Source organism: Sarcophilus harrisii, chromosome 6 (assembly GCF_902635505.1).
Source record: "Sarcophilus harrisii chromosome 6, mSarHar1.11, whole genome shotgun sequence".
NCBI lineage: Eukaryota > Metazoa > Chordata > Mammalia > Dasyuromorphia > Dasyuridae > Sarcophilus > Sarcophilus harrisii.
In genome coordinates this window covers 68722852-68737414 of record NC_045431.1, presented here as the reverse complement: position 1 = coordinate 68737414, position 14563 = coordinate 68722852, and the positions used below count along the sequence as shown (strand labels likewise).

General features: G+C 34.8%; 1 protein-coding gene across 2 annotated transcripts in view; it reads left to right on the top strand.

Annotated features, from left to right (window-relative positions):
- Positions 1-828: 828 nt before the first annotated feature.
- Positions 829-14563, top strand: part of LOC105750896 (glycophorin-A) — a 45731-nt gene continuing 31996 nt past the window's right edge. The window contains exons 1-4 of one of the 2 annotated variants that reach the window (XM_031943747.1): positions 829-1152; positions 8471-8584; positions 11787-11867; positions 13213-13332. In XM_031943747.1, coding sequence (XP_031799607.1) covers positions 1116-1152; positions 8471-8584; positions 11787-11867; positions 13213-13332 — 352 coding nt within the window. In that variant the 5' untranslated portion in view covers positions 829-1115. The remainder of the gene's footprint in view (positions 1153-8470; positions 8585-11786; positions 11868-13212; positions 13333-14563) is intronic. The other variant, XM_012552203.3, reaches the window with a different exon arrangement.

Genomic DNA, 14563 nt, shown 5'->3' with positions numbered 1-14563 from the left:
AGGCTATTAAATAAAAAAAAAGAAAGATATACATGAACTGATGCAAAGTGAAGTGAAAAGAACCAGAACATTGTACCCAGTGACAGCAAACATTATATAATGATCAACTATGAGTACCATAGCTTTTTTCAGTAATACAAAGATCCAAGACAACTTCAAAGAGTTCATAAAGGAAAATGCCATCCACATCCAGAGAAAGAACTGATGTTGTCTAAATGCAGATTGAAGCATACTATTTTTACCTTATTTTGTGGGTATGTGTATGTGTGTATATGTTTTTCTTTTGATCTATTTCTTCTCTCACAACATGATTAATATGAAAATATCTTTTACTCTGGCTTTCAGTGAAATGAAAGATTTGGTTTCCTTTAACACATTTATAACATATCAAATTACCATTTTAATGAGAGGGAACAAAAGGGAAAATTTTGAAATTCAAAAAAAATTTAAATAAATGTTAAAAATTGTCTTTATGCATAATTAGGGAAAATACTATTTTTAAAAAAGAAGAAAAGATGAGGGATATATTTAACTGATGTTGTTATTCTTGAACTATCCCACTTGTCTGCTGCTCTGTGTAGCCCCATTTTTTCCCCCTTCAGGCTATCTCCAGGTAAGGAAAAGCTTCCCATCTGTATATAATATGGATTATCTCCCAATAAGACTAACCAACAAATAACTGTAACTTGTGGACTTTTACAAATTTCCCAGAGTGCTAAATATCAAGATAAGCATTTATCTTTTACTCAATATTTCAGAGTTTAAAAGGAAAAAACCCACAATCTTGCATACAAACTTCATATTTTAGGTCACCCTCTCAAGCTTGAATTTCAGAGATACTCTTCCTGGTTTATCTCCACCAATGCCACTTTGCAAGCCCTGAGTAGGTTGAAATACAGCATCCAGTCATTAAGAAATATTTGTGCTCTTTTCTTGCTAGGCGTTTCTTGCTGATGATAAATAACTGATTAATGCCTCAGAAGCATGGGCGGGAAAGATAGAAATTAGAAGGCTGTTGTTAGAGACTGCCATAGCCAAACTTTCTTGATAATTGGCTCGTTGGGGAATTTTGTTTTCGTTGCATTGAATTGTGGAAGTAAACGTCCCATTTGAGGATGTATGAAGAGATAGTTCTTTTATTACTTCTTTTAGGTAAGTTAAGAGTTTTTATTGGTTTTAATTATGATTATTTGTGTTTAGCTTGGTATGGGGGCAGATATGATATTATTACAGATTTTTATATTGTTTAATTAAATAGAAGATAAGAAAAGCAGTATTGTATTCATTGGCGTGATACTTGTTTATTCAAGTCAAAATAACACCATCCTGTAATTGATAAGTTCACAGTCAACCTGCAAGAATTTCTCACTAAAACCCTAAATAAACAAAAATACTTCTTTGAATCAAAAAACTTCTTTGGAAGTTCAGATTCTCCCTTCTTTATGAAGCATTCTAGACATTAAGTTCTAACTCCTTTAAGGTATCATCACCATTAATAATTTTATCATGCTTGCTTTTATTCATATGGAAAGTAAGTTCCTGGAGGGTAAAGACTGCTTAGGTCTTGTATTTATATTTTTAAAATTATTTTATTCTGAATTTAACAAAAATCAATCGAGTGTTTCAGGATACAAAGTAAAGCAAAAAAGGAGGCTTGTTCATGAACCTGTGTCTATTATATAAAGCTTTCTTTTCCTTTAAATATACATATAATAAATTTAACATGAAACTTTCGAAGCTATTCTGCTTGATTGTGTTTCTTGTAGCTTTCTTTCTGTTTTCTTCTTTGTTTATTGAACAGTACTTCAATGGCCCTCTTTCTTTTTTTTAACCATCCTATTGTAAATTCTCTTCTGTTCCATACCAACACCCTCCCAAAAAAAGGTGATTATTGCAACAAATAAACATAGACAAGTCAAATCTGTTCTCACAATAGTTGTATCTGGGAATTCATGCCTTTTTGTGTGTCAAGAGGTGAGCAGCATGCTTTGTCATTGACCTTCTGAAATTTTGATTGATTATTAATTACATTGATCAGAATTCTCGTCTTTCACACTTGTTTTTCTTTCTTCACATGCATTATCTGTTTTGAATTGCTTGCCTTCTCAAGGAGGGGAAGAGAAAAAATTTGGAACTCAAAATTTTAAAAATTAATGTTTAAAAAAAGTATATGTAATTGAGAAATATATCATGAAATAAAATATATTGGAGGAAAAGTTGTTTGTCTGTACAAAATTGTTAGTGTATAAATTATGCTTTTGATTCTTCTTAGTTCATTCTATAACAATTAATATAAGCCTTCTGAAACCAATATTTCTTACAAAACAATAATTACACTCCTGTAACTCTTATGTACAGGGGCATCTAGGTGATGCAGTGAATAGAGCACTGGGTCTAGAATCAAGAAAACCTGAGTTCAAATATGGCCTCAAACTCTAACTAACTGTATGACCCTGGGGAAGTCATTTAATCCTATTTGCCTCAGTTTCCTCACCTGTAATATGAATTGGAGAAGAAAATGGCAAATCACTCCCACATCTTTACTAACAAAACCCCAAATGAGGTCACTTGAAAATTCAAATACAAATGAACAACAACAAAACAATAACAACATTCTTATACCACTGTATTCATTTAATGAATTTTTTTCAACTGGTCTGCAACTGAGTATTCTCTTAGTTCTTTGCTATAACAAAGAGAATTCCTACAAATATTTTTGTGCAAATAAGTCCTTTTCCTCTTTCTTTTATATCTTTGAAATGTAGACCACCAGTGGGATCCGTGGTTCAGAGTATACATGATTTAGTAATTTTTGAGATATAATTACAAATTCCTCTTAAGAATGGCTAGAACAATTCACTGTTTCATCAACCGTCCACTCATGGATGTGTTTTCCCAGGACCCCTCCAGCACTTGTCATTTTCCATTTTCATCACTTTTGCCAATATGATAGATGTGAGGTAGAATCTCAATATTTGTTTTAATTTCCATTTTTTGTATTATTAGAGATTTGGGGAATTTTTCATGACTGTTACAGCTTTCAATTCCTCCTTGGAGAACTGCCTCCTCATATCTAGAAAGAAAATAGTTCTTTATTGTTGTTAAGTATTTTAAGCAGTTCTTTATAGATATGATATGATCATCAGGAAAACATTTTGGAAAGATTTTTTTCTACCTCAGTTAAGTGTTTCCCTTCTAATTTTAGCTGACTACATTGGTTTTGTTTGTGCAAAAATTCTTTATTATGTAATAGAAATTGCTTCTTTTATCTTGTTATCTTTTATATCTGTTGTTTAGTTATAAATGCTTCTCCTATTCATAATTTTTTAAAAAATGTTTATTTCCTTGTTCACTAATTTGTTTAGGTTCTACTTTTTGATGCCAAAGCCACAAATACATTTGTGACTTAATTTGTTTTTAGTATGAAATAAAAGTCTAACCCCAATTTTTAACCAGACTCCTTTCCACCATAGTTTTTTAAATCAAAATATAAATCTTCACCCCAAAATATGGGTCTTTGGAGTTACCAAATACAATCATCAGGTTTGTTTTCTTTTATATGTTGTATACCTAATGTGTTCTTCTATTCAGCTTAGTAATTTTTTAACCAAAACCAAATAGTGTTGATGACTTGAGATTCAGTACTGTTAGGTCCACTTCCTTTCCACTTTTATTTATTATTTTCCCTGGGATCCTTGATCTTTTCTTCCTCAAGATGAATTTTGGTAATCTGAGTAGCATAGCACTAAGTAAGTAAATTAATGTAAATAACATTGTTGTTTTTATCATATTGACACCACCTGACCTTTTCTTAGAATTTGCCTTACTCCTTAATCTGTGATTCCATCCATTGGAAACTCCCCTCCAATAATGTCCATGGTGTCCCATTTTGTTTGATTCTTGCCCATATTCTAAACATTCATTATAGAAAGGTATGCATGTGCTTGGAATCATGTTTTTTTTTCTTTTTAAAGATATTGCCATTACTTTAAAAATAGTTTGTATTGATATTTTTCTTTATAACACCCTAAATAACTACATATAAACTTCCCTCTCCCCTCCCAGAGAGTTATCCCATGTGAAAATTTTCAAAGGAAAAAAGATAAAAGAAATAGTAAAACGGAGTAACGATATATTTAAAAAGTCTGAAAATATGTGCTTTGCAAAGGGATGGGCATTGGAGTCTCTTCTCTAGATGAGAAAGAGCTTGGTTTTTGTCACATTGCAGCATTTGCTTTTGCTTTTTTGGAGGACATTCTTTCCATTTTTGTTGTTGTAATTATTGAGTATGTTGTTTTCTGAGCTTACTTCATTTTGCATTAGTTTCTGTAGATCTGTCTCATACTTCATATTCATCACATTCATTTCTTAAAGTGAGATCCCATTATATTCACATACCAAAATTTGTTTACACATTCCCAACCACTGGGCATCTACTTTAGGTTCATTTCTCTTGATATTTGGAATTGGCTTAATTAATTAATTAGCAAGTAAGAGAAATAAATAGATCTTTCCTTAATATGATAAATAGTATCTGATGAGGTCTTCAGTGTTAGGTGTGATTAGCAGAGGAAGTGATCCCTGGGGCAGGCAAGGAGAAGGTTCTGACAGAGATCACTTTAGCTCCATGGTCCCACTATCTGGGGAGATCAACCAGTCTGAAACCCTGAGACCCACTCTCTGTAAAGGTCTCCAGCGATCTCACCTGGTCACTCCCTGTCAGAAATCCCAGTCATGTCCCTGAGCTTAAATTTTCCTATAAAATCTACTTTTGGGGCAGCTGTGGTGTCTTTCCCCTTCCCCTTTCCCTTCCCTCACTCCATGTGGTATCTCCCCTAACTCCACTATGCTTCCCAATCTCTCTTCCCCTCCTTGCAGCAACCAATGAGAACCTGAACCTATCCAAATAAACTTTGATTACATCATTTACCTGGACAATCTATTAAAAGAATATATCTACCCACACACCTCAGTAGAGCACAATGGCTTCCCCACCTGGATGGGGTTTGTACCAAATTGTTAAGAAAATTAATCTAATCTCTTTATCGGTAATGTCCTTCAAGAGACTGAACTTTTGGATTCTGGACTGAATAGAGATGACAAGTGAACCCATGGGAGCAGATGAAATCACTGAATGAAATAGTATAGAAGGCAGAAGGACCCAAGAAGAGCCTTGGGACATCTACAGTGAATGGGTATAACATGGATGAAGAACAAGGAAAGGAGACTGAGATGGAATCCTCATACAGGAATAAAGAAAGCCATGAGAGAGCAGTGTCATGATAACCTATTAGGGAGGGAATATTCAGAAAACAGAAGGTTCTTTCAGTGCCGATGCTTCAGAGAAGTCAAAAAGGATGATGGTGAAGAAAAGTCCATTGAAGGTGGCAAGACAGAGATAACTGATACCTTTAGGGAGGACAATTTCAGTTGAAGAATGGGGCTTCAAGTTGAATTGCAGAGGAAGTTGAAGAGAGTGAAAGAAGTTCTCAAGGAACTTTGCAAAGAACAGAAGAAGTTATTAGAAGATGGATAGCTAGAAGAATGGAATCAAGTGAGGATGTTCTTGGAGCCATGGAAGGAGACAGTGGAAAGGGAAAGATTGAAGATGTGACAAATTGGGGATGAAAGTAGAAACAACCAACTAGAAATGATAGAAGGCAATGGGGATGGAATTGTCCATAGAAATACCGTCTTCAACATTAGATTTTCATTGAATATTGATGTGTAAGGGGGCAATTTAATATATATATTTTCCATTACTTTTATATGATTTGCACTGGTTTCAAGGTTTTGACACATATTATTGCATTCTTCATCATGAAATTATACTTTATCACATTCAATATACAGCAAAATTCTTCTCATGAGCACTTTTTTCCTCATCTATCCTTGATTTTTTTCTAAGGTAATAACCCTAAGTTTTATGTCTAAGTTTTCAATTAAGTTAAAATCAGGCATGTTATCAGGCTACTGAAACGTGTTTATCTCTATATCTGAATATATTTATTAACTTTAGTTATATGTGGCACAATGCGAGATCATGTTACAGTATCCAGTCTCCACTTGGAAAATTTTGTTTTGCCAAAATAATTCTGCTTCTCAACATGTTATTGTACTTATCAGAGTTCATCATTCCTTCCAGGGAAGATAAGGAGAAGGAGGAGAAGGAGAAGAAAGAAAAGGAGGAGAAGAAGTAGAAGTAGGAGGAGAAGGGATATGAGAAGAAAAAAGAGAAGAAGGAGGAGGAGGAGAAAAAGAACAAGAAGAACAAGGACAAGAAGCAGAAGAAGAAAAAGGACAAGGAAGAGAAGGAGATGAAGACCTTAAAACTAATTGAAAAGAGGATCAGAATGGACAATTTTTGGCAAATGGTCATACAACCAATACATGTCAGACACAGGACTTCAGTGACTCCCTATTACCTTCACTATTAAATATAAATTCTTCTGTTTGATTTTTAAAACCTTTTACAACCAGACCCCTTCTTATCTTTCCAACTTTATTACATTTTATTCCTTTCCACCTTCCAATTCAGGGGAAATGACTTTCTTGCTGTTCCTGACAAATGACATTCTTATCTTCTGTCCATTCTGGATACTGATGGGAAGCAGATATGGGAATGCAGGTTCAAATCCTAGTTCAGTCACTTGTTAGTCACTAGTACTGATAAGACCTTTGACAAAAAAATTAGACCTGTCTGAGCTTCAATTTTCTCAATCAAGCAAAAATTGGATTGTAAACTCTATAAGGTCCCTCTGGTTCTAAATACATCATCTATACTTTTCAACTTCTTGCTGTCCAGTCATTCGGTTATGTCTGATTCTTTGTGATCCTGTAGATCATAGGGTACCAATGCTGTTCATGAGGTTTTATTGACAAAGATTTGAAGTGGTTTGCCATTTCACTCTCTACTAGAAAATGTTGGACATAATTAAGATTGAATTAAAGCTCCCAATGGTATATATTTCTCTCAGTCATGACCAAATTTCTGATTCTACCATGGACAGTTTGGACTCTGATTTATCTGAAGTGAGAAAAATTAGTATTTTGTTATCACATTACCTGGCAATTATTAGAGTTCAAATTTTTTTTAATTTCCTAATTTAGGGCCCAGCTCCTGATTGATGAGATGTTCCTAACTATTAGGGAACATACTCCTCAATCTTAGGTCAGACGCTATCCAACCAGGATAGGGGGGAGCAGAATCTGGTCTAAGCAAATTCTTGCTTCAGCCCTGTCCTTGTACTCTCCATTAGAATTTAGAGCGAACCAGAGTGGTCTGGGTAGAGGAGATTCCTCTGACCAGATTTTTGAGATTACTAACTCTCATCATCAAGTCATATTCTCAGTAACAAAAACTAAAGATTCCTAGCCTACCTCCTTCTTAAATGTCCATCAATCAGGATTAATTTTCATTTATCAGGGACATTCTATTTTACAATGGTATTTAAGGCATTCCATCTATGCCCGGGGTTCGTTGGTTATTAAGAAAAATCACTGACCATTAATTTATTGATTATTAACTAATATAATTAATAAATTGATTATCAATTGCCCAGAAACTCTGTTTCTTGAGTTTTTCATTCATTTCAGAAGATAACTTATAGAAGACATTAATTTTCACCTTTTCTATTTGTTTAAAATAATCTGTGGTCTCTAATCTGGGTTTCATTTTGTTGCAGCTGTAGCCATTCTTCCAAACTAAACTTTACTTTTTTGTGGAAAATATGTCTAAGTAAATGATATTATTCTTCCAGACTCCAGGAGAAGTTACCCAGTATTAACTAGAATACCTCAAAGGATAACAGATTGGGACATGCATTAAGGAAAATAGAATTCCAAGGACAGAAAAAAATCGTGCCAAAGAGCTACACATAGTTTGTATTAAAACCAAATTGGACTATTAGTTCTTTGAAAAGAAATAAATTAAGATTTGACATAAGGGAAAGGTTCTTAGTCATTACAACTATTTAAAAGTGGAAGAGGCTGTCTCAATAGATATTGAGTTCTCTTCCCTGGAGATCTTCCCTCAGAGATTGGTTACCCAAATGGCAGCTCTATTTGTGGATGCTTGTGTTTTAGGCCTGGTTTGGACCAAATGACTTTAGGATCCCCTCTAACTTCAAGATTTTATGATTCCTCCAGGATTACAGTAAATTGAATTTATCTTTGATTTCCAGATCCAAAGATTTCTTCACATAGGTTATGTAATAAGGTACTTAACAGGAAATGCCATATTCTCTTCAAGACCTTGTTTAAAAGGATGAAACTCTGGGACAAGTGGACAAAGACATAAGGGAATGGAGGAAAATATCCTAGAATTAACTTACTTTAAGTTAAAAAGATGAAAAATCAAGCTGATTACTTTTGTTTGGGAGAATTTCCTTCTATCTTGGTCAGAATGAATGTTTTGTGCCTGAAACCAAATGACATTTTTAAAATTTTTCCCAAATTCTCAACTCCACAGGTAATGTCTCTACACAGGACCTATCAGTGAATAAAACAAACACTTTTCTACCTCTAACTTCACTAAAACCTAGAAGAAATCGCATGAATGAACTACCTGTTACAGAAGAACCAGGTACTGTAAGAACAAGAGAAGTTTTGGTTCAAATCATAAAATGGTCTTTAAATCATGTTAATTAAGCACCTATGAGTAAAAAACAATGGGGTTACCTTGTGGAAGGGATGAAAGGACAATGAGAGGACTAAAGACTTAGTAGCCTAGAATCCAGATTCTTAAACTGTGGGGTTTTTTTATCCTATATGAGTCTTGTAACTGAATGTGGGGTCATGAAACTATGAATTATTAGTAGTAAATATTTGGTTTGTATACCTATTTTATATCCTTATTTATATAATTATATGTGTATGTGTGTATGAGTGAGTGTGTGTGTAATGTAAAAATTTATCAGATGAAAAGGGGTCACAAGTGGAAAAAATTTGAGAAGCCCTGATTTAGAGAGAGATATTGAACATCAAGTAATGGGACTAAAGAAAGCACAGCAATCACTTGTCCTTCACCCATGATTCCTGGTTGAGTGTTTCTCATTGCTCACCACTATGATTTCTTTTGCCAAATTTGAACTACATTCTAATTCCTAAAGTGATGAATGTCTTCAGATTTGTTGTGCTTTTTAAAAAATAAATGTTGAACTGAACACAGGACCTTGATTAGGAAAAGAGGGCTTATAGAGGAACCATTGTTTCCAATTTCTTGTGTTCACCTCCCTATGCCTCAAAATAAATGTTTCCCTGGCCACACTCTGAAAAATTATAGTTCCTCTGGTAATCCAAACCTAGAGCCAGAAAGAAGTGCAAGAAATGCATCTAATTCTCCTTTTTATTTCCTGTTTCTACCTTTGTTGACATCATTCAGCAACTTGTCTTCCTTTGAGGTTCACTCCGTCTATCATGCAGCCTATATTCATGTTGCATGTTCCAAGGTCATTCTTCAGTATAAGACCTCCTGCCTCTTCCGTACCTATTGTTGTTGTACCTCTTCCACTCCCTTAACATCCAACACATGATGACCCTGTACCCTATTTTCTATGTATTTTTAACATATGTATACAGGTATATCTGTATGTGTGTTGCCTCCTCTATTGATCTGTGAGCTCCTGGAGAGTTGGAATTATATTATCAGAATATAGCACAGTACCTGGTAAACAGCAGGTATTCAAAGATGTTTTGTGGTTGATAGATTGAAGCACCTGCAAATAGATGACAAAATGTATTTTCAAATCTCCAAATCCAGATGAATTCCATTTCAAAATTTAAAATAGTAATTTTCAGATATTACTAATCTTAAAAAAATAAAGAACAGGATGAGCCCCCAAATATAAGATTGGCAAAATTCCTGATTTAGCAAAAGGGGAAAATAACTGGATTCCCAAACCATAGAACACTTAACTTGATATTGGCCCCAAGTAAATATTTAGAATGTAATAACAGATTTTTTTGTAAGAACTGAGGAAAAAAGGTATGACCATTGGGAGCAGGTATTGGTTACCTTGTATGAATAAATTAATAAGTAAAAGGAAGGTGATTTTTCTTTTAGTACTGGCAAATTCACAGATATAGCATATGTGCTTCAAGAAGATATTTCATTAACTTTCTCAAAAATTCCTGGTAGAAAGATAAAGAACTTTCTGGTGAGGGATCATCCAATTAGATATTTTCAACTGTCAAATCCAGAGTAAAGATTAATAGATTAGTGGCAGATGGAAGGGGGGAAGGGTGAATGACATAAAACATCAACAACCCTATACTGCAAAGTGTTTATATCAGTGGTTCTCAAACTTTTGTTGTCAGTATCTTTATCCTATTAAAAATTATTGAGGATCTCTCCAAAGCGGTTTTGTTTATCTGGATTATATTTGTAGACATTTACCATATTGGAAATAAAAACTATTTTTGAATTTGTAGACCCTCTAAAAGGGCTTCAGAGATCCCCAGGATGCTCTAGACCATACTTTGAGAACCACTGGTTTATATCAATAGAATAAATACAATCATGTGGTTAGATGATATAAGGAATAAAAGAGAGTTAGAGTTGGGAAAACCAGACACTGCCTTAAACACTTATTAGTGAGACATTTAGCCTTTCTATGTCTCAAATCCTTTATCTATAAAATAAGGGTAAGTAAAATACTTATCTCCCAAGGAGAATCAAATGAGTTAACACATCTAAAGCACTTGGCCAACCTTATATAAATGCTAATCATCATTAGGAACATATATGTGAATATTAATAAATACTTCAAGTAATCCCAAAATGAGATGGAAGGAATTAATTTAGTGATCATTTATTAAATATCTTTTCCCCATGAAAATGGGCTTCCTAGCAATGTCTCTGAAAGATGTATGTGAAAGAAAGAGATGAGTATTGCAAGGAAAGAACACAAGAGATAAGTCACTTTCAGGGACTAAGGGAAAAGCAAGAAGTTTTAGCTTTTCTATAATGATCCACAGATATTATCTATAATTTTTTCTGCATGTCCTCGCTTCAATTAGATAATGAGCTCCTTAAGAGCAGGTCCATCTTTTCCTTCCTTCTAATCCCCATCTTCTGGCATAGGTGCTTAATAAATACTCAATAACTTCACTAGGCAGAATTTCTCATTATTTGTTTCATGGAAAGGCTCCCATTAAGGACTTCCAGAGTTGACATCTTGAAAAGGGCTTGTTTTACTCAACCCTAGAGGGGAAAACTAGATAAAATGGGTTAAAGCTAAGAAAAAGCAAATTTAAGCTTAATAGAAGAAAATGTTTCTAACCATTAGATCTATCTAAAGGTGAAAGGGGCCATATCATTAGGTACTGGTTCCCTTCTCTGGACATCTTTACTCAGAGCCTAATTGCCTACATATCAGCTCTGGGAGTCATGTTTAAGCCTCGGTTAGACTAGATGAATTTTGATATCCTCTCAAACTCTGAGATTCAGTGATTCCTCCAAGTTTGCAGTAAGATGAACAACTTCTCTAATTCCCAAACCCAAGGATTTTTTTCATATTTATTAATTGAATTTTTATCAGGAATTGTTGTATTGTATGTAGGACCTTACTTAGCAGAGCAAAAACATGGGAAGAGAAATGAGGGAATGGAGGAGGGTATCACTGGAATTGACTTGCTCTCCTTTAAAACTAGAGAAAATCAAGGTAATTGTTCTTATTTGGGTGAATTTCTGGTTGTACTTGTCTTTAATAATAAACTCATTTTCTACTTTTTTGGAATATATTAACTTCCATGCCCTTGATTTTCCCAAACTATTTATTCCATAGGATATAACTTCATACCTGTAATTTCACAAAAACCTCTAAGGCGATCAAGAACTGCCGAAGTGCTTGTAGCAGAACACCCAGGTATTGTGAGAACAAGAGAAAGTTTATTTTTAATTTCATAAAAATAATTGTGTTTTAAATCACATTAAATAAACACATGTGAATCAAGGACAATGGGCTATCCTCAGTGGAATGGTGGAAAGGTCTATGAGACAAAGTCTTAGTGGGTTAGAGAAAGGCACAGAACATCATCTAAAGAGACAAAATCAGAAATTATTTATCCTTCATCACTATACCTAAGATCCAGAATGTCTCGTGGCTCAACAGTATGATTTCTTCTATCACATCTAGAATGAACTGAACTGAGTTCTAATTTCCAAACCCATGAATTTTTTTCAGATTTATTGTACCTATAAATTTTTTCCCCTACAAATTTTTCACCCTAAGATCTTGCTGAGAATAACAGAACTCTGTTGGGGACTATGAGGGAACCAGTATTTCCAACTTCTTGTATGCAGAGAAACCTGGCTCCTAACCTAACTCCCATAAGGAAGTTTATTCCTGGTCAGTGAAGTATCATAGTCCTTTCTCTAGGACAAAACGAAATATGGTGGATGCTGTCAAGCAGCAAATTTGGGCTTGATATAATTGTTGTTCTATTGTTTTCAGTCCTTCTTTCTGACTCTATTTGGGTTTTCTTGGTAAAGATGCTGAAGTGATTTGCCATTCTCTTCTCCAGCTCATTTTACAGATTAGGAAACTGAGGCAAATAAATGAGTTAACTTGCCCAGTGTTATACAGCTAAGAAATATCTGAAGCCATATTTGAACTTAGGTCTCCCAGATTCTAAATCCTGCACTCTATCCACAGTGTCCTCTAGCTTCCCTATGATGTAATTACAGCATCTTAACTCTTAAGAATTTCCTACTTAAGGTAGAAAGGGTTGCATAGAAGGTAGTTTTCCTTTTTGGAGAACTTTACTCAAAGAGATTGGTTTTCTTCACGATGGCTGTATGGTAAAAGGGATTTCTGTTGTATTAGATGTTCTTGAAAATCCCCTCTCCAAACTCTGAGATTCAGTAATTCCTCCAAATTACAATAATTGTGTCTGATTCCCAATTCCCAGAAATTTTTCACATATATTGCAAAAATGGCTTTTATCAGGAAGTACAATAGTGTAACTAGAAAATTACTTAGCAGAACAGAACTGGAAAAAATAAAAACTGGAATAAATAAAGGAGAAATGAGAGAGAGAGAGAGATAGGTATCTCTTAAATTGGCCTATTCTATTTAAAACAGTGAAAAATCAAGATGATTGTGAATGTTTTGATTAATTTCCTTTTATGTTTCTTTTATATTGAAATGAGTGTTTTGTGTAAAAATGAGATGGTATGTTTTTAATTCTCCCAAATTCTCTACTCCATAGGGAATATTTCCACTGAAGAGCCAACTATCCATAAAACCTACACACCCTTACCTGTAACTTCACAAAAACCCACAACCCATCAAAGAAGAAAGGAAACAGATACTGTGAGAACAAATGAAGGTTTGAACAATATCATTAAATTATGATCCTTTTAGTCACATTAATTAATCACACCTGAGGAGAACAAAGGAGTAATATAGCCTCTTGGAATGGTTTAAAGGTCTATGAGAGCTTCAAAGACTCAGTGGGATGAAGAAAGGCACAGTATATTATTTAAGTATACCAAAATAGCAACTATTTTTCCTTCATCAAAAATCGCAGGATCTGGAATTTGTCATGGCTCAACTCTGACCAGTGAGTGAGTTAGTGAGTGATTTAGAGTGAGCTGATCTGGGTTCCAAATCCTCAACCTATAAGTTTTGGGGGAAATTTGTTGTCTCTTTTTAAAAAATGTTTAATTGAACCTAGGACTTTGCTTAGGGAATCAGAACCCTAGTGGGATTTATAAAGGAACCAGTGTTTCCACTTCTTGGGCTCATAGAAACCCGACTCCCAAAAAGTTGATCCCTAGTCATTGAAGTATCATAGCCTCTGCCCCTCCCTCCCTCCCTCCCTCCCTCCTTCTCTCACTCCTTCCTTCCCTCCTTCTCTCTCTCTCTTTCTGTCTCTCTCTCTCTCTTTCTGTCTCTCTCTCTCTCTTTCTGTCTCTCTCACTCTCTCTCTGTCTCTCTCTCTCACTCTCTCTTTCTCTATCTCTCTCACTCTTTCTTTTTCTCTCTCTCATTCTTTCTCTCTCTCTCTCTCTTTCTGACAAAATTAATTAGATACAATGGATGGAACCTGTGAAGAAACAAATTTGGACTTTTTAGAATCATAACTTCCTAACCACCATTACAGCTAACCATTCAAAGGTGGGGAAAATGGCCCTGGGAAGTGGTGGCTGCCCCTGACTGAAGATCTTGACTCAAACACTGGTTGGCTCCACATCAGCTCTATGATAGTGGGAAGTCATGTTCAAGAGTTGGACAAAATGGCCTTTGAGATCCTTTCTAAGATTCAATGATTTTTCCAAGTTTATAATAACTTTTACTTCTCCCTAATATCCAAACCAAAGAATTTCTTCTCATATATCATAAAAAAAAAATGGGTTTTTGCAGGGGCAGCTAGGTGGTGCAGTGGATAGAGCACCAGCCCTGAAATCAGGAGGACCTGAGTTTTCAAATCTGATCTCAAACACTTAACACTTCCTAGCTGTGTAATCCTGGGCAATTGCCCCAATTGCTGAGGTGGGGGGTGATGCCAGAAAGCACTGTACTGCATCTAGACCTTTCCTAGCAAAGCAGAATCCTGG